Source organism: Eptatretus burgeri, chromosome 10, assembly GCF_056783735.1.
Source record: "Eptatretus burgeri isolate ZD-2024b chromosome 10, Ebu_testis_v1, whole genome shotgun sequence".
Classification (NCBI taxonomy): domain Eukaryota; kingdom Metazoa; phylum Chordata; class Myxini; order Myxiniformes; family Myxinidae; genus Eptatretus; species Eptatretus burgeri.
This window is the reverse complement of record NC_140970.1, coordinates 24,313,878-24,331,821: the sequence shown is the minus strand read 5'-3', so window position 1 is coordinate 24,331,821 and position 17,944 is coordinate 24,313,878. Positions and strand designations below refer to the sequence as shown.

Here is a 17,944-nt window from a genome sequence, read left to right as displayed (position 1 = left end):
CGACAACACATATACTCAAAAGCAAAAGAAAAGGGCCACCCTCAAAGACAAGGGGGCAGACGGGGCTTGTGGGCCGCGAGACCGGGTGGAGCCTACCCGTGTTTTGTGATGAGCCGCAAATGTGGCGGCGGTGCCCTGACTCCGCGCTCCTTCGCGGGTTTCGTTGGCACTGCTTGGAGTGGGGTGGGAACGGGGCCCCCTTTTCGCACTATCTCAGCACGGGGGGGAAAAAGGGGGGAATTGTTGATGCTCTGGGGAAAGAGGATAGCTGGCTTGCTTGGGTCCCGCGACGAGCGACTCCGCTGCGACCTCGTCGCCGACCGCCGTCTTCCTTGCCTCGGACCCGAGGTATCCGGTCCCCTCCGCAATTCTCCTCAGCCGCCGCTGCGCTACGACGAGCAACAGCCCTGCACCGGACTCGAACTTCTCCCGGACTCCAAGCTCCGCTGCGCTCCACCCTTCTCTCCAACTCAAAAACTCTCAACTCTTCTCCAACTCGCCTTGACCGAAAAACACTCACTGAATTCGCCCCGCGCTCGGCGCTTTATAGTACGGCAGGAGAACCCATATGCAAATTTCTGGATCAGAACGAGCTCGGGGGTGGAGCCACGCTCACCCATTGGACGGAGAAAAAGGGGCGTGAATCTCCCCTGATCCTCGAATTTGCATATATCGATTCTACTCCGGCACGCCTGGAGGCGGGGCCAAATCGCCCCGCATTTGCTGATTGGACGGATCAGAAGTGGGCGTGTATCATTCCTGATCCGACTTCTCATCGGAAAGGCCGCACTTTGTACCCGCGGCTCGGCGCGCGCCCTGTACGAGTCCAGGACAGCCTGACGCTCTGTGCCCACAAGCGGTGCGGGAATGGCCGCAGAAGGAGAGGCGAAGGTGGTGGAGGGTCCAAAGTGCTGGTCCATGGCCACGGTGACGCTTGGAATGGCGGTGATGCGATGTTTGCCGGAGCGAGCTGTGAAGGTAAAGGTCGTGGCTGTTGGCGTTGTTGTTGTTGTGAAGCGGCGTTGCGGTTGGTGGTTGTTGTGTGATGGCGGTTGAGACGTGGTTGGTTCAAAATAAAGATAGAACAGAAAAACGGCTATCTTAAAGGGTCGCAGCCCGAATGAATCACATTTATTCCCTCTAAACAATGGGTTTGGGGCTAACTACACATGTACTTACAGAGATACCTCACCTACGGGACCTGAATGGTGGTTTGCGAATTTCCTCAACCGCAACACTACCCCCTCCCCTTTTTGCAGACTCGTCCCGAGTCGTCAAATTTTCGTGTGCCATCATGTGTAGTTCTCCCCTAGTACGTTTTACCTACGGATCCCTGAGTGCGACATTCATGGTATACGTGTCCCCAAAATAAATAACCTGAGGGCTGAGTAACTACCTTAACAAACCCACTCACACGGACGACTTAAATAAAATTGCCGGCGCTAAGACAGACACGCCGGGGGCGCACTCATATGTACAGTACATCTTAACCTTAACTTACAAATTTTACACTAAACCATGGCCCAGGATCAATGGACTCTGCAAAAAGAAAGCAGTTAGCAGGGAGCCAGGCTGCTCGCATGCAGTCTCTGGCTCAAGCAATGCAGGTGACAGGGAACGTGGCCGGCTGCTCACACGCAGTCCAAGGCCTTCCCTTTTGAACTGAACGCAGTGAACCACAATGGTGCATGGGCTGCACAAACGCAGTCTCCGTGCCAGCTCAAGTGGCACACGCAATGAACACAACGGACGGATGGATGGATGGATGGATGGATGAATGGATGGACGCAAACACGGTGCATGGGCTGCCACTGCAGGCCCGTGTTGTAGCTGCCAACAGGGCAGTTCTCGCAGCTTGCAAACTGTTGCTTTGATCCTGGCGCACATGGAATTGAACAGGGTCTGGTGAACATGGGCCGTGGGCATGGCATGGCAAAAGCAGCAGGCAAACACAGCCTGCAGAACAGGGCCGCTGCAGGCAAACACAGCCGGCGGACGAACTGGCCGGCACAGGCCTTGAAGCACAGCAGCTGCAGATGATCCGGCCGGCACAGGCCTTGCAGCACAGCAGCTGCAGATGATCCAGCTGGCCTTTGCTTTGCAGTGGAGGTTGGTGGAGGGAGTGCGGTGGTGCTGGCCACTCAGAAGGCGGGCTCGGACCTACCCTCCGGTCTCCCTCGCAACCTATCGCCTTTGCCTGTCACTGTCAATACCCACTCCCTTAATTTGTCCAAAACCAATTTTGTCCCAATTAATTAATTTTTTTTATTTTTTTTTCCTTTTCTCCCACGATAATTCGTCCCCTAACCCCCTTTATCGTCCTTGTTCAGATAACCTATCGTCTACTAGCCTACTCCCAACCCCTACGTTCCCTTCCCGGAGGGGAATGAGGGAGAGCTAGCATCCTGTGTCGAGGCCCAATGAAGCCTCAAGATGGCCTCCCCAGACTTCAGCGATCTATAACACAAAGTGGGTACAGCGGCCCACAACGAGAGCGAGGGGATGGATGGTGCGGAGGGGTACATCTCCTAATCTACCCTAACCATTAATCTTTAAACTACCCCGGGGCTTTCAACGAGCGCCTCTCGCTTAAACTATTGGTTCTAACAACCCAGATTCCCGTCGCCTGTGTTGGTGTCCTCACAATTTCGGGCCTCGCCCTCCAATTTTCTTTCCGTGCCCTCACACGGTCTCATGGCTGGGACGCATGGCTCCCCTTGGCAGGCACGACCCTCTGCCGATTCTCAAGCTATGGCACCCCCGGGTACTACACTGCCTCCGAGCCTACCAGCTCCCTAAACACCGGGGAGTGCCCGCCATGGCACCTCCCCTGAAACGTACACGTGGCAGGCTGGCTTCCCGGGCCCCTTTCCGAGGGTCACCCGTGCCCACAACACTGCCCACGCGGCTAATGGCGCCCCGGGCCCCCGCACCAAGCGGACGCACCCGTGCCCACTACGCTATCCCGGCCCCCCCATGGGCCATTGGCCTACTACGGCCGACTCGCCTGGTGCCCGGGGTACCCACTCAGCGAGACTCACCTTTCGCAGCCACGCTCCCAGCCCCTCAACAGGGCTCCTGCACCCTCCAAACGGGTTTCGAACCTACTTTCCCACCAACAACAAAACGACCTCCATTTTTCAATTTGACTAACCCAGCTAACTCACTTTACACTGACCCCGGGGTCCCTTGGGCGGGAGTCACTCCTCCCCCCCAATCACTCATCGCACCATGCATTCCCCATTCGCCCCATTCACACAGACCCGCTGGCCTCACTCACTCGACATGTACTCACTTCACTACTCTTCAACACACACACCGCTGAACTCTGCCATCCTTCTAACTACATCCCCTAACTAACTCGTGCTCCCACGTCGTCCCTTAAACTATAGCACGTTCCATTTAACACTACGTAGCTAACCTACGTCCCCTCTACACATCCAAAGTCTGTCACTGTCTCCAAAATAATCCCATACTCCATTGTCCCAACCTAAAGCTCACTAAATCCCTCTACCTAATCCATCCCACGGGCCCCATGAGGACTTACCCTGCCCCATGGAGCTGGTCTAACTAGGCTAACCCTTCCCCCTAACTGGTTTCATCCTGTGCCCAGGTCAGGGGGTCTTCCACCCCTTGCCCAGGAATCCTGTGCACCTGAAAGTGAGGCTTGCTTTTCCCTTCTCTTTTTTTTTCTTTGCGCAGCACCAGCGCGGCAACTCGCAACCTGCGCACCAGCGTGGCAATTCACAGCCGCGCACCTTTGGCGTGACGTCATGGCAGCTGTTCGCATCCCTCGTCCCTCTTGGACGGTACCATCTGGCAGGGATTCACCCTCCTGCCGGATTCCAACCATGCACGCAGCCATGACGTCACCCGGCGCATAAAAAAAAAAACACAAGCCTCACGTCTCAAGGGGTTCCCCACGCGAACACATGTGCTCTGCCCGTTGGAGCTTCACACACACGCCCGCATGGAGAACCCGTCCGGTCCAAATCCGTAATCCTGCCTAAACTTTGTCCGTCCGCGGGATCGGCAAATCCACCGCGTGCGTTTCCGGATCGAGATTCACTCCCGCAAGCGAGCACGTGGGGGCCTCGTGCATTGCATAGAACGGACCTCGCGCTCGCTGCTGGGTGAACCCGGCACGGTCCCCGAAACAGCTACAGCCGCTACCCGGCTTTTGTCCCTCACATGTCGCCGTCATCGCCATTCGACCCACGCACACCTGCGTGTCACGACACTCATACACCACTCAATCACATTCACACCGGGAGACGCGGCTGCGTGCTGCCGCATGCCAACCGACATCTCCCTTACACACAGCGACCTTGCACACGCTGTATCCCTCACACTCGGCCGCTCACTCTCTCGTGCCATTTCCCTCACACAAACCATATCACTCACACACGCGGGGGCACTCGCCCGCGATGCCTCATCCACACACTGCGTGCTGGGGAGCACGCACTCCGGCACACTCGCCACCACACCACTCACACACGGGGTCTCATCCACACACGGGGAGGCACTCACACCTGGGGTCTCATCCACACTGGGGATTCGTGTCCCCACAAGGGTCTCCGGGGCTTCTATACCCCCCAAGCTTTCCGTGCACCTGTCCACAGCACCCGTCCCCTCAACCTCGCAAAGCACGACCGAACCCACCTGGTCGTGACTCGCCTCAAGGGGGCATACTCCCTCCCCTCGTTCCTGGAGGAGGCCATCCAGCTGCTCGCACTGGGTCTCCACCCAGTCTGCCAGCTCCCCCTCATTATCCTCCCCTACCTCCGTGTGTGTGTGTACGTCTCTAACCTTGTCATTATCATGCAGTCTCTCCTCTATTTTTTCTGTCTTCCGTGTCTCTATACATTTTCTCTCCTTGTTCCTTATTTCTGTCTCTTCCTGGTTCCTTTTTCCTTCCCATCTGAGTCGTTCTTTCTCTCTGAGCCCCATTAGCTGTTCGTTCTCCCTCCGGAGCTCCTCAATCCCCGTTGACTCCAATCTCGCTCTCCGTTTTAGTTGTTCAATTTCACACTCATATAGTTGTTGTTTTCTCTCCCACTGTTCCTCCTGCTCTTTGTTTTCCAATCTCATTGTTTCTTTCAATTGGCTCATTTCCTTCCTGTGTTTCATTCGCTGTTCTCTCACTACTCTTCCTCGTTTCCTCTCCTGTCCTTCCTTCTCCAGTTTCATGGTTTGCTTCATTTGGTTAATCTCCTTTTTGTGTTTCATTTGCTGCTGTCTCATTACTCTTCCTCGTTTCCTCTCCTGTCCTTCCTTCTCCAGTTTCATGGTTTGCTTCATTTGGTTAATCTCCTTTTTGTGTTTCATTCGCTGCTGTCTCATTACTCTTCCTTGTTTCCTCTCCTGTCTTTCCTTATCCAGTTTCATGGTTTTCTTCATTTGGTTCATCTCCATTTTGTGTTTCATTCGCCGCTGTCTCATTACTCTTCCTTGTTTCCTCTCCTGTCTTTCCTTATCCAGTTTCATGGTTTTCTTCATTTGGTTCATCTCCATTTTGTGTTTCATTCGCTGTTCTTTGTCTATCTCCTCGTACTCCAGCCTCAGCTTTTCTTTCAATTGGTCAACCTCAGATTCATGTTCTTTTTGTTTTCTAGTCCATTGTTCCTCTCGTTCTTCCCTCTCCAATCTCGTTGTGTCCTTCAATCTCCTGATTTCTCCTTCCTGCTTCATTCCTTGCTCCTTTACTTTCTCCTCGTATTCAAACCTATTTTTTTCCTTTTGTCGTTCAGTTTCAAATTCATACTCTCAGTTTTCTATTCCACTGTCTTTCTTGTTCCTCCTTCTGCAATCTCGTCATTTCTTTCAACTGACGGATTTCTTTCTCCTGTCTCATTCGTTCTTCCTTCATTACTCTTTCTTGTTCCTCATTCTTTAGTCTGGCCTTCGCTTCCAGATGTTCGATCTGTACAGTGTGGTTTCTTAAAGTTTCATTTTCCGTTCTCTTCCTTTCCTCTTTTAACACTCTCAGTTCGTTTTGTAGTTCCCTCTCTTTGTTCTGGTGTTTCCGTAACTCCGCAGCTATTTTTTCTAATTCCGTCCTCATCTCCGCACACTCCGACCTTGCTTTGGCTTCTTTCCATTGTTTCTGATATTCCTGTTCTCTTTTTACCTTCTCTTCCAAGCTTTTTCTGTCTCGATTGCCTCTTCCAACCTCATCCGTCAGTTGCTCCAATTCCAACATGCATTTCCGTTTTTCCTCCTCTGTTTTGTTTTTCCATTCTTCCTCCAATTGTTTTTGAAGCCCGTCAATGTCCGCCTGCTTCACCTGCCATAACCACGTGGCTTGAAGCGGTGGCTATTGGGAGTACTCGCCTCGTGTTGCGCCATTCGCCGAGCCATAATTAGCCGCTCGCTCCGTGCTGCGCTGAGGGGCGATCGCGCCGCCATTATGAGACCCAGTTTGCCGGCAAAGTCCGTGCTCAGTAAATCGGGTTGAGCTCCCCGGTAGATTATAATTACAAGAGGTACCATCCCGGGCCATGGATTCTAAATTATTACTACACATACCTAATCCACCCGGCACCCGCTCGCCTTGAGACGCCATCTTATTTCTCATAAAAGGTTAATTTGAATCGCTCGTAATTTGGAGGGAATCGGGGGTCGCTCCTCTCACCCCTGGACCGATTCCCGTGAATTTAGCTGGAGACAGGAGAGCCCGTTTTCCCGCTCTCCGACACCAGTGCCGCGAGGAGGGGGGTGGGTTTGTGTCCCACGACCCGACACCAGTGTTGCGAATTCGCGCCCGCCGGCGTGGGAGCGGCCACGTAACTCGAATCGCGGCACGTCGCCCACCGGACGGACAATTCTGTCGTGACCCTCTCGGACTAACGCCGGGAACTAGTCACGGGTGGGCCTTTCGGCCTCACCACTATCGTGCCAATTGGCCCCCCGCGTGGGATAGGGTTGTTCGCCAAATTCGACCTACCTAAGTACCCACACGGAGGGTAGACCGGGCGATCGCAGGTCGACTCCGGACACGGGCCACTAAAGCGACCCGTTCCGTACTATCGGGATAACCGAGCGGTGTTAACGTCGGCCTCGACGGTTCCGATTAATTATCGGGCGTATTAAGCCCACTACCAACCCTTTACGTGAAGCAAGATGGAGATTCAATTAAAGAAAAGACGAAGCGAAATGGGAAAACAGTTCAACATAAGGCACATTTATTCCGCGGCACACGGAGAGCACACATATACAATTACAACAATTATGCACCAAAAGCAGATGTTTCAAAAGAAACACAACAATGCAGATCTACTACCGACTACGCGAGCACACGGCAACACTTACACAGTTTTACTTTACAGACGGCGCCAACAACACATATAATCAAAAGCAAAAGAAAAGGGCCACCCGCAAAGACAACGGGGCAGACGGGGCCTGTGGGCCGCGAGACCGGGTGGAGCCTACCCGTGTTTTGTGATGAGCCGCAAATGTGGCGGCGGTGCCCCGACTCCGCGCTCCTTCGCGGGTTTCGTTGGCACTGCTTGGAGTGGGGTGGAAACGGGGCCCCCTTTTCGCACTATCTCAGCGCGGGGGGGGGGTAAAGGGGGGGAATTGTTGATTCTCTGGGGAAAGAGGATAGCTGGCTTGCTTGGGTCCCGCGACGAGCGACTCCGCTGCGACCTCGTCGCCGACCGCCGTCTTCCTTGCCTCGGACCCGAGGTATCCGGTCCCCTCCGCAATTCTCCTCAGCCGCCGCTGCGCTCCGACAAGCAACAGCCCTGCACCGGACTCGAACTTCTCCTGGACTCCAAGCTCCGCTGCGCTCCACCCTTCTGTCCAACTCAAAAACTCTCAACTCTTCTCCAACTCGCCTTGACCGAAAAACACTCACTGAATTTGCCCCGCGCTCGGCGCTTTATAATACGGCAGGAGAACCCATATGCAAATTTCTGGATCAGAACGAGCTCGGGGGTGGAGCCACGCTCGCCCATTGGACGGAGAAAAAGGGGCGTGAATCTCCCCTGATCCTCGAATTTGCATATATCGATTCTCCTCCGGCACGCCTGGAGGCGGGGCCAAATCGCCCCGCGCTTGTTGATTGGACGGATCAGAAGTGGGCGTGTATCATTCCTGATCCGACTTCTCCTCGGAAAGGCCGCACTTTGTACCCGCGGCTCGGCGCGCGCCCTGTACGAGTCCAGGACAACCTGACGCTCGGTGCCTACAAGCGGTGCGGGAATGGCCGCAGAAGGAGAGGCGAAGGTGGTGGAGGGTCCAAAGTGCTGGTCCATGGCCACGGTGACGCTTGGAATGGCGGTGATGCGATGTTTGCGGGAGCGAGCTGTGAAGGTAAAGGTCGTGGCTGTTGGCGTTGTTGTTGTTGTGAAGCGGTGTTGTGGTTGGTGGTTGTTGTGTGATGGCGGTTGAGACATGGTTGGTTCAAAATAAAGATAGAACAGAAAAACGGCTATCTTAAAGGGTCGCAGCCCGAATGAATCACATTTATTCCCTCTAAACAATGGGTTTGGGGCTAACTACACATGTACTTACAGAGATACCTCACCTACGGGACCTGAATGGTGGTTTGCGAATTTCCTCAACCGCAACAGTATCATCGTACCGGATAATTGTAGAGCAGCACTAACCACCCTCTCTCACCACCAGTAAGCTACTGGCGTTCCCAGCCACACAATGCACATGTTTGACCTATGGAGTTTTTTTCGATGACGCAAATAGCTTCATCGGCTTGCCAAAGTGTTAATTTGAGTTCAGCATCCCTCAATTAGTCTAAAACACCTATTTATGCAGTGTATTAATGAACTATTTAGATATTGTTACGAATTTGGAATTCGATTGCACACAACATACGGGTTCCTTTTGTCAGTTATGTCGATAAGTGCTTGTTCCCTAGATAGCTCACCTTTCATTTTTCAAATGTTCAGAAATCGATTAGATGCGCTGCGGATCGATTTAATAGTTAGGGGACGAACAATGGAGACATCCCTCCCCCTCTTCTGCGAAGAGGAAGAAGAATCCTGCCGTCCCCTGACTCATGATGTCAACAACTCCCTCCCACCCGTGGTTGAGCGGGGGGATGAATCACGAGGGCATGAGTCATGCCGGGCGTGGGGGAGGGGGGTGGAGAAGGACAAGAGGAGATCTTTTCTTTGTTCATGTTGGGAGTTTAGTAAGCTTTTTGCTTCGGCAGAGAGTAGTCGTTCAGCAGACCTTCGGGTTCTGTTTGGCTTGGGTTAGGGTTGAGGCCTTCGGAAGCTTTTTGCTTCTGCAGAGGAGTTGTTCAGCAGAGCTTCGGGTTCTGCTAGGCTTTTGAAAGCTTTTTGCTTCAAGCTGCCTTGTTTGGAAGAAAGTTAAGCCAGTTGCTCAGCTCGAGTTGCGAGTGGTGGCTTCTTCTTCTTCTTCTTGGTTCATGGAACTCTTTGTTCTCCATTTTGGTTCCCGGCTTGGTGTGACTCATCGACCTCTTCTTGGAGGTGGATCCTCGGAGAAGCGACGCATCGACGGGAAGGATCGGCGCCTCGTCTCACCAGCACGTGTTGAGAAGTGCAGGAGGATTCGCGGGAGCTCGGAAAGGATCGCGGCTCATGGCGATTGGATCCAGCTCGCTCTCACTGGAGCCCAGGTCCGAACAACTTGAAGACCACACGAGGTGGAAAGGTTCGAGATAGGTTCTGAGTTTCAGCTCACCTGTCCTCTGAGCTGGAGCCCGTTATTAAAGGCCTCTGCCACCATTTCTTGGGTGTGTCTGTGTGTGTGTGCGTACGTGTATCCGTGTGCCCGTCCAATAAGTAGGAAATTAAGTGCTTTGTGTGCTGTAAATGTTTGCATTGCATTTCGTATAGACGGTCGTAGTTCTTTTGTCATGCTTTTGTTGCTGTACAATTGCATCCGTGTTTTGCCTTGTTTAATTGCATACGTGCTTTATTATAATAAATGCCCTTGTATGAATGTAAACCTGTTCGTTGCGTCCTCTTCCCTTAATTGAGCTGCCATCTTGCATTCGGAATATAGTTGGTTTTTAAATAGCCGGTAAAGTGATCGGGTCCAACGGGACTGCGCGATAATACCCCGCTCGGTTATCCCAAAAGGAAGCGAGCTGCTTAAGCGGCTCGTTTCCAAGCGGTCCCGTTGAGGTACAATCTCTCGGTAACCTACCCGCGCGAATAATTAGGTAAATCGAAGATTTGGCGATCGGACACTGTAGAGTGCGGACAAGGTTGTGGTGTGGTTACAAACACACCCGTGGCTGGTTTCTGGCATTGATCCGGAAAGTCGCGACTGGATTGTCCGTTCGGTGGGCAAAGCGACCGCTATTGGTTAGACGCGGTCATTCGCACGCCGGCGGGCGGGAAATCTACAACAATATTTTTGGGTCTCGGGCTATATGTATACATGTACGTACATGTATATCTCAAAAACTAGAAGTGATGAGTGAAAATGGATTTCGTATCTTTAATCAGCACCCCAAAATTAGGTTAGAACACCTATTTTCATGCGTGCCTAAATTTCTTTGTAAACCAGTGTTATCATTGATCATCACAACATTCATTGTCTTATCACATCATTGAGATGTTATTTTCATCCTGTTATTGGTTCACGAGTACCAGCCAGAGTGACCACTATATTTGTTATGTCTGTGTGTCTGTCTGTCTTTTGGGTCGCCGAAATAGGTGACCCTTATTGTCAATAATTCTGTCTGTTTGTTTGGATGTTTGTTTGGACGTTTGTTCGTTTGTCATCAGCATAATTGGTATTAAATGTGGGCGGAGTTTGACCAAACTCGGGTGGCAGGTACATCTTATGACCTCGTGCTTTGGAAATTGTGATGGTTGCTAGGGACGCTTTGGTTCCCTAGCAACAACCGAAAAACCTTCAAAATCGGTACCGTTCACGCGAAATCAATTCCGAAAGCCATTATCCCATGTAGGGTTATGAAATTTGGCACAAATGATCTACAGGTGATACTCCATCAAATATATTCCGGTTTTTGTGATATATGGAATACTTTACCCGCACGCTCCCTACAATTAGAGTATGCGCGAAAATTGAAGGCCCCCGAGCGACCAGGTGAGTGCATCGATACGAATGAAACTTTGCAGATTCATGATACTCAATGAGTACTACAACTTTGCCTCAGGACATATTGACCGATTTCGCTTAGGTCAGGGGTCAAAGGTCAATTAGTGCAAAAATCGATAATATGGGAGAGCTGGAGGTGCCTTTGCGCCAAATGCTACTCCTCCGAGGGTTATGGTTGGATGGTCATGAACATTCACACTAATCGTCTGGAATACATTGTGCACAAACGATCGAGCCGGATTTTCGATTTAGATCTTTGTTCACCCACAGCACCCCCTCGAACTTTGGGGATTTCCGATTTCAAATCGCATATTCGGTACTTTTCATTCAAATGGATACCGAGTAGTTATCAGTTGATGGAACTGGATGAGATTTGATATGCATAATCTTAAGGTGATTCCCTATCCGCTATATGACATCCATTTTGCTCTATATCTTATAGTTTCCATGCTCGGCGACCCATTGCCGCCTACCGGCTTGTTGGGTAGTTGATCTAGTCTACCCTTATTATCAGTATTTCCGTCGATATGTTTGTCTGTCTGGGTATTCGATCTTGTCGAAAAAAAATTAAAAAAAAAAATTTTTTTTTGAAATTTGTTCTACCCTTATTATCACTTTTTCTCTCTATATTTTAATGAAAAAACAATCTGCAGCATTAACCCTTGAAGCTATAATCATGAATTTTCTTATGCTTAATCCTCAGGTCATTCCCCATCGAACGGGCCCATTGCGTCAGGTTCTATTGGGTAGTCGACTACCCATGTCCGCCTACCGGCTTGTCTGTCTGTCCCTCTGTTCGATCCAGTGCTCCGTTAATACAATGGCGATTTCGATGAAACTTGGTTGGTAGGTTTATACCATGACCTAGTTGTGTGCAAATGAGAACCGTTGCTATGGACCCATCCGTTGCCCAGCAACGGACCTTTGAAATTTAAAAAAAAACTCAATTTTTTTTTCGAAAATCAAAAATCGGGCCAGGAGCAACTGTAGGCAGTACATTCAGCCATATTGTCAAAATTTCCAGCTGGATCCTATGAAAACTGTCGGAGAAGATAGACTTTGAATGAACCCTGGTCGAAAACAATGAAAAAACGAAGTTCGTTATATCTCAGAGACTATGAGTCAGAATGTCAGATATACATGAAACTGGTATGGTAGGTTCATGGTGTGTCCTAGTTATGTGTGAGAAAGAACTATTGCTATGGATGCTTTTGTTGGCTACTAACGGCTGAAAAACGACTAAATTCGACTTGATCGACTACCAATGTCCGCCTACCGGCTTGTCTGTTGGGTAGTCGATGTCGTCGAAAAAAAAAAAAAAATGTTTCAAAAAATTTTTTTTGGGAGATTTGTTCTACCCTTATTATCAGTATTTTAAATGGCGATTTCAGTTAATACACTGGCGATTTCGATGAAACTTGGTTGGAAGGTTCATACCATGACCGAGTTGTGTGCAAATGAGAACTGTTGATATGGACACCACCGTTGCCTAGCAACGTGACTGAAATTTTAGAAAAATCATAAAAAATTAATTTTTTCGAAAATCAAAAATCGGGCCACGAGCGACTGTGGGCAGTACATTCAGCCATATTGTCAAAAATTTCCAGCCGGATCCTATGAAAACTGTGGGAGAAGAGACTTTGAATGAACCCTGGTCGAAAACAATAAAAAAAACGAAGTTAGTTATATCTCAGAGACTGAGTCAGATATACATGAAACTGGTATGGTAGGTTCATGGTATGTCCTTGTTATGTGTGAGAAAGAACCGTTGCTATGGACCCCTCCGTTGCCTAGCAACGGCCAAAAAACCTCAATGTGGGGGTATTTTAACGAAAAAACAATCTGCAGCATTAACCCTTGAAGCTAGAATCATGAATTTTCTTGTGCTTAATCCTCAGGTCATTCCCCATCGAACGGGCCCATCGCGTCAGGTTCTATTGGGTAGTCGACTACCCATGTCAGCCTTCCGGCTTGTCTGTGTGTGTCTGTCCAGAGCATAACTCCGTGGACTTTGATCCGATCTTGATGAAACTTTGTTATGTGTTTGATATCAATGTCTAGTTGTGTTTTCCTGGATGAGGGCGTGCTACGCCCATTGTGGGTGGAGCCACACCCCAAAAAATAGCCATTGTTAGGGGGTAGTCTGATTAAATATCTATCTTCTCCTCGGGAATTGACTGAATGGAATGGGTTATTCGGTATTTGAATAGCAAAATGAATGATCTGAAACTTGTCATTGTCCGATTTTTCATTTTCATCCAAGGTCAAGGTCACAAGGTCAAAAACGTAAAAAATTGCTAATTTTGACGTAAAAATCATACGACCGCCCAAACTTTGAGAGCCAGGATGACAATATTTTTTATGCATAATCTTGAGGTCATTCCCCACCTGAAGTCTTGAAACCATTTTTCTATATCTCAAACACCTTGCCCGTGGCACCCCCTTCAAGTTTGTTTTTACGCTGATTTCATCAAAGTATGGATAATTAAATCCGAGGAGTGCGAAATGCCATATAGCCTATATGACGTCATATTGTTCCTGGAATGTTCCAGAGGAAGTTTTGCACCAAAGGTCATAATCCTTGACCTTTGACCTTTAAAGGCCACAAAGGTCAAATTTTCAAAGTTGTGGGAATCGAACCGGGTTTTCGACCTTCTTCGACGAACTAACTCCAATAAGCTATAGCACGTATCCTGTTTCCTTATTTTAATGTCCACAACATTTTGTGACCTTTAAAGGTTATGCAAAGGTCAAATTTTGAAAGTTGTTGAACGAAACCGGGTTTTCGACATTTAGCAGCGAATAACCTGTCACCCGTACCACATCATGTTGATCATTTTTATAACTTGGTCAAAAATTCTCACATTGTCTCATCCTTGACTTCTAAAACAATCTACATCGTCAAATACCGCCCATGAACCATTGTCGTCTTCAGACTTGTCCATAATCATATTAGAAATTTAAAAGAAGGAATATCCCTCAAGACTTAGTACAAGTATTATTGCTCAGTATGATATCTGGCAATAATACAACACTGGTACAGGCCTCAAAACCACCCATGCCTTCATTCCAATAAAGCCAGCCAATAATAGGGCAGGGTAGTCAGACTGCAAGGTCACACTTTCAATTTTTTTGGGGGGTGGGGGGGGGGGAAACTCTGCTGTGAGGAAAAAGATCTGCATGTGTCATCATCATACATGAAAATGTTCATAAAAACATAAAGCTACCTATATTTTTGGATTCATAAAATACATTTACCTTCTTCATGTTGTATTAAATAAATAATAATAGTCAGATTGCAAGGTCACATTTTGGGGGGGGGGGGAGGGAGAGGGGCAATAACTCTGCTGTGGGTGAGGCAACAGATCTGCATGTAATGTAGGGCTATCATTGAAAATCATTTTTCCGGCGGGTGGCTGGCATCGTAAAAATCACCATTGTTTTGGACAACAACAACCGAACAACACGCCTCTACGACATCATTCGGATGTATGAACTAGTAAAATCATATTTGGTGTCATAACGCGACCAACCACTCCCTTTTCTACCCTGAAAATGGATTTTCCAACGTGAAAGAATGACATGAATTCAGAGCACAACTTGCTGCCACCTTTGTTGATGTTCCATAGTTCCTCCGCACGGAGCACCGTATAATTATGGCGGGTCGTCAAATTCGCGCGTTCCTCCACACCGATACTCCGGCTTCACGCCCATCGATCTGTGCCAAGTTTAGGCCCATTTGTCGCTCGTCGCTGTCTCCTTTTTAAAAATCAATCTCTGGACTCTAATCTACCTTCTCGCCAAGTTTGGTGCTTTTGTCCAGTCTATAAATATTTTGACCCTAACTGACTGGACTATAGTGTATGTATGAGCATAAGAGTGAGGCACTTTAATTGTGATAAAGGATGATGCATCAATATTTGTAGATAAACGTTCCTTTCAAACCATTTTGAACGTTCTTTCTCTTGTAATCTGTTTTGTATGTCCTTTTGGGGAATAGTGTCCCTGCAGCGTGACCAAGGCACAAGTTTTGATGCATCCATACCGGGTCTCGAGCATTCTGAATGAGTCGAGAACCTCAGGGGAAGATTTTTCCTTGAGGTACGGTCAAATTCACAAGGTGGGGTGGCCAGGGTGCCAACATGGTGGCGTGCAGAGTGCCCAGTTCAAGTTCCAGTTCCTTTCGCCACTCCAGTTTTCCAGAGTCCAGGCCCAGTTGTGTTCCCCGTGTTCCATTTCAAGGTCCAGTTCTTGGTTCCCAGTCACCGGTCTGTTGCCAGGCTCTGAGAGAGATCGTGGCTTCCTGTGAGAGAACGGGTGTGTGCTGCCCCTCTTCTTCCCCCCAAACCAGGTTGTAGAGCCGTTTACTCTTAACAGGACTACATGTGGCACCAGAGCTGGCTGTTGTTCCCTGTTCCACCTTCCCCTTTTCTTAAATACACACATGATTGAACTGGATCTCGATTGAGTTTTCTGAGTCACCATGATCACAAAACTGTTTGGTTTTATAAGCCCTATTCAGGACATTTGATAGGACATTTATCATTCAAGACCAACTCCCCTCCCCCCATCGAGCATGACAAACCACGCTAAGCCTCCATTTTGGGTGGCTCTGTGGGAGGAGGAATCCTGCATGTCACTCGATTGACCTCGGACAAACTAGGTAAAGCTGTGATTAGGCCCTTGATCCGGCTCGGTGGATCTGGGCAACTTGGCCGATGCAATAGCCATAACAATATAAACATTTAATTAGGTTACTGTTGTACTTAAACCCAATGTACTACCAAAATATTGATTTAAACACTTTCCTTCATGTGTTCATTGCCTCATCACTTGCTTTATTCCACTGATTTTTAGTTCAGACACAGGTTTCTTCATATCCTTGAATGGGAAGGATATCCTGCCAGGAAATGTGGACACTCCACTGCAAGATTGTGGGGTCGTAGCAGGAGATCTGATCCGAGTGTTCATGAATGAAAAAGAGAAATCTGTCCTGGATCCAACGATAGTTGGTAAGGGTTGTGTTATAAAGAGTGTGTTTGGTGGTGGGGGCATGGAAACCGAGGGGGCATGTGATAAAAGGATTATCTTAACATTTTGGTTTCCTGGATGAAAGCTTTGCTTGGATGCCATCTATATGTATGGATGTCGAGAGACACCAAGAGGGCAATTGTGATGGCTTACTAATCACATTTGACAACAAGACAGAATACTTAAGAGTGCAAAGCCTCATTGGGTTGTATAGATTACAATAGATCTGTGAACCACTGTGGGCTCACTCACTCACTCACTCACTCACTCACTCACTCATTGACAAACAGCGAGTTCATTAATCTGAATGTGTTATGGCATGAGAAAATTACAGTACAGTGTGATCAATCACTTTGAAAAGTAAATGCTGGACAGTGTTGAGGATTTTTTTTTGGCCTGATTGTTGACTTCTGAAGTCTCATTGTGATCGTTTAGAATTCCTCAATTTTGTTGTGGAACTTAACTGGTTCTATTTCATTTCTCTTACAAACAAAGACACCGTTTAACCGACTCAAATCAAAGACACCGATTTAATTCATTTTCCACAACATGAAATTACATTACATCAGAGAGTTTTATTATACTTGTTAGCAACTTAAGTAACAAGGAGTACAAGCCACTGTGGAGGTATACATCCACACGTGCTTGCACTCTCTTGGAGTACAACCCACTGAGATGGTATACATCCTCACATGCTTGCACGAAAACAAGATTACATTTCAAGGCATTTATACTTTCATGGGAGAGGGGAAGGGGCTGTTAACTCCAACTGCAGTACGTGTCTTCTAGGTGAGAAGCACATGATGTAATTACGGCAAAAGTTTGCTGTTATCAGCCCAGGTCACTTCGTTCCATAACAAGACATTTTTATCAACATTTAGAGCAAAGACTCTTGGCCAAAGGGAAGGAACACTGACAGCCAATTCGACTTGTAGCATACATTTATATAATTATTTCTTCCACAACAGCACACCCAGCTCAAGATGCCCTCTTCGAGATACCTTATTCTTAATGCACCCCATGGCATACTGTATCAATCAGCAGAATTGCATGTTGTAGTTGGGTTGGGAATCAAACCCAGATTAGACAGCGCTACTTGAGCCCATAGGCATTGTGGCATATATCGAATTACGGGCGGTGTGGAAAAAACACTAAGAAACGGGCATGAATAAGTTTGATAGAAACCACGTTCAAGGTACAAAGTCATCTTGTGGTTAAATTTAATATAAAAATATTATTATTACATAAGATAATTTTGTTGAACTGTGCCTAAGGCCACTTGGGGGCGTTGCATTAAAGTTGCTCTTTACGCACGCACACACACACACACACACACACACACACACACACACACACACACACACACACACACACACACACAAACACACAAACACACAAACACACACACACACACACACACACACACAAACACACAAACACACAAACACACAAACACACAAACACACAAACACACAAACACACAAACACACAAACACACAAACACACAAACACACACACACACACATCCCTGTGGGAATAGACTAGGCTAATATATCACTTTTTGGGTTTACATGGTGTCTTCCAAATTAGAAGAGCAAAAGTCATACACATTGTACAAAATGGAGGGCAGCCTAACTCACTGACCTCGACTCAAATTTCCAAGTATCTCTGAATTAAACCACCCTGACCATTACAAAGTTTTAAAAAATACACATGATGAACTTGATTTTTATCAGGGCATAGGTAAAGCCATGGTTCCAGCTTAAAATTTTCTCTTCTCATCAAAACAGTCATTCAAAAGACATAACTTAAACCAAACCTGAATATAAATTTAAGACGATATGAAAAA

General features: G+C 48.1%; 2 protein-coding genes across 2 annotated transcripts in view; one reads left to right on the top strand and one right to left on the bottom strand.

The window, feature by feature from the left end:
* The window catches only part of FBXO7 (F-box protein 7), a 78,336-nt gene that overhangs the window by 10,133 nt on the left and 50,259 nt on the right, over positions 1-17,944 (top strand). Inside the window, exon 2 of the mRNA XM_085897445.1 lies at positions 15,922-16,076. Within this exon, the coding sequence (XP_085753571.1) occupies positions 15,922-16,076 (155 nt within the window). The remainder of the gene's footprint in view (positions 1-15,921; positions 16,077-17,944) is intronic.
* The window catches only part of LOC147018101 (uncharacterized), a gene marked incomplete at its 5' end in the record, with an annotated part of 2,548 nt that continues 1,781 nt past the window's right edge, over positions 17,178-17,944 (bottom strand). Inside the window, one exon of the mRNA XM_085899884.1 lies at positions 17,178-17,246. Within this exon, the coding sequence (XP_085756010.1) occupies positions 17,178-17,246 (69 nt within the window). The remainder of the gene's footprint in view (positions 17,247-17,944) is intronic.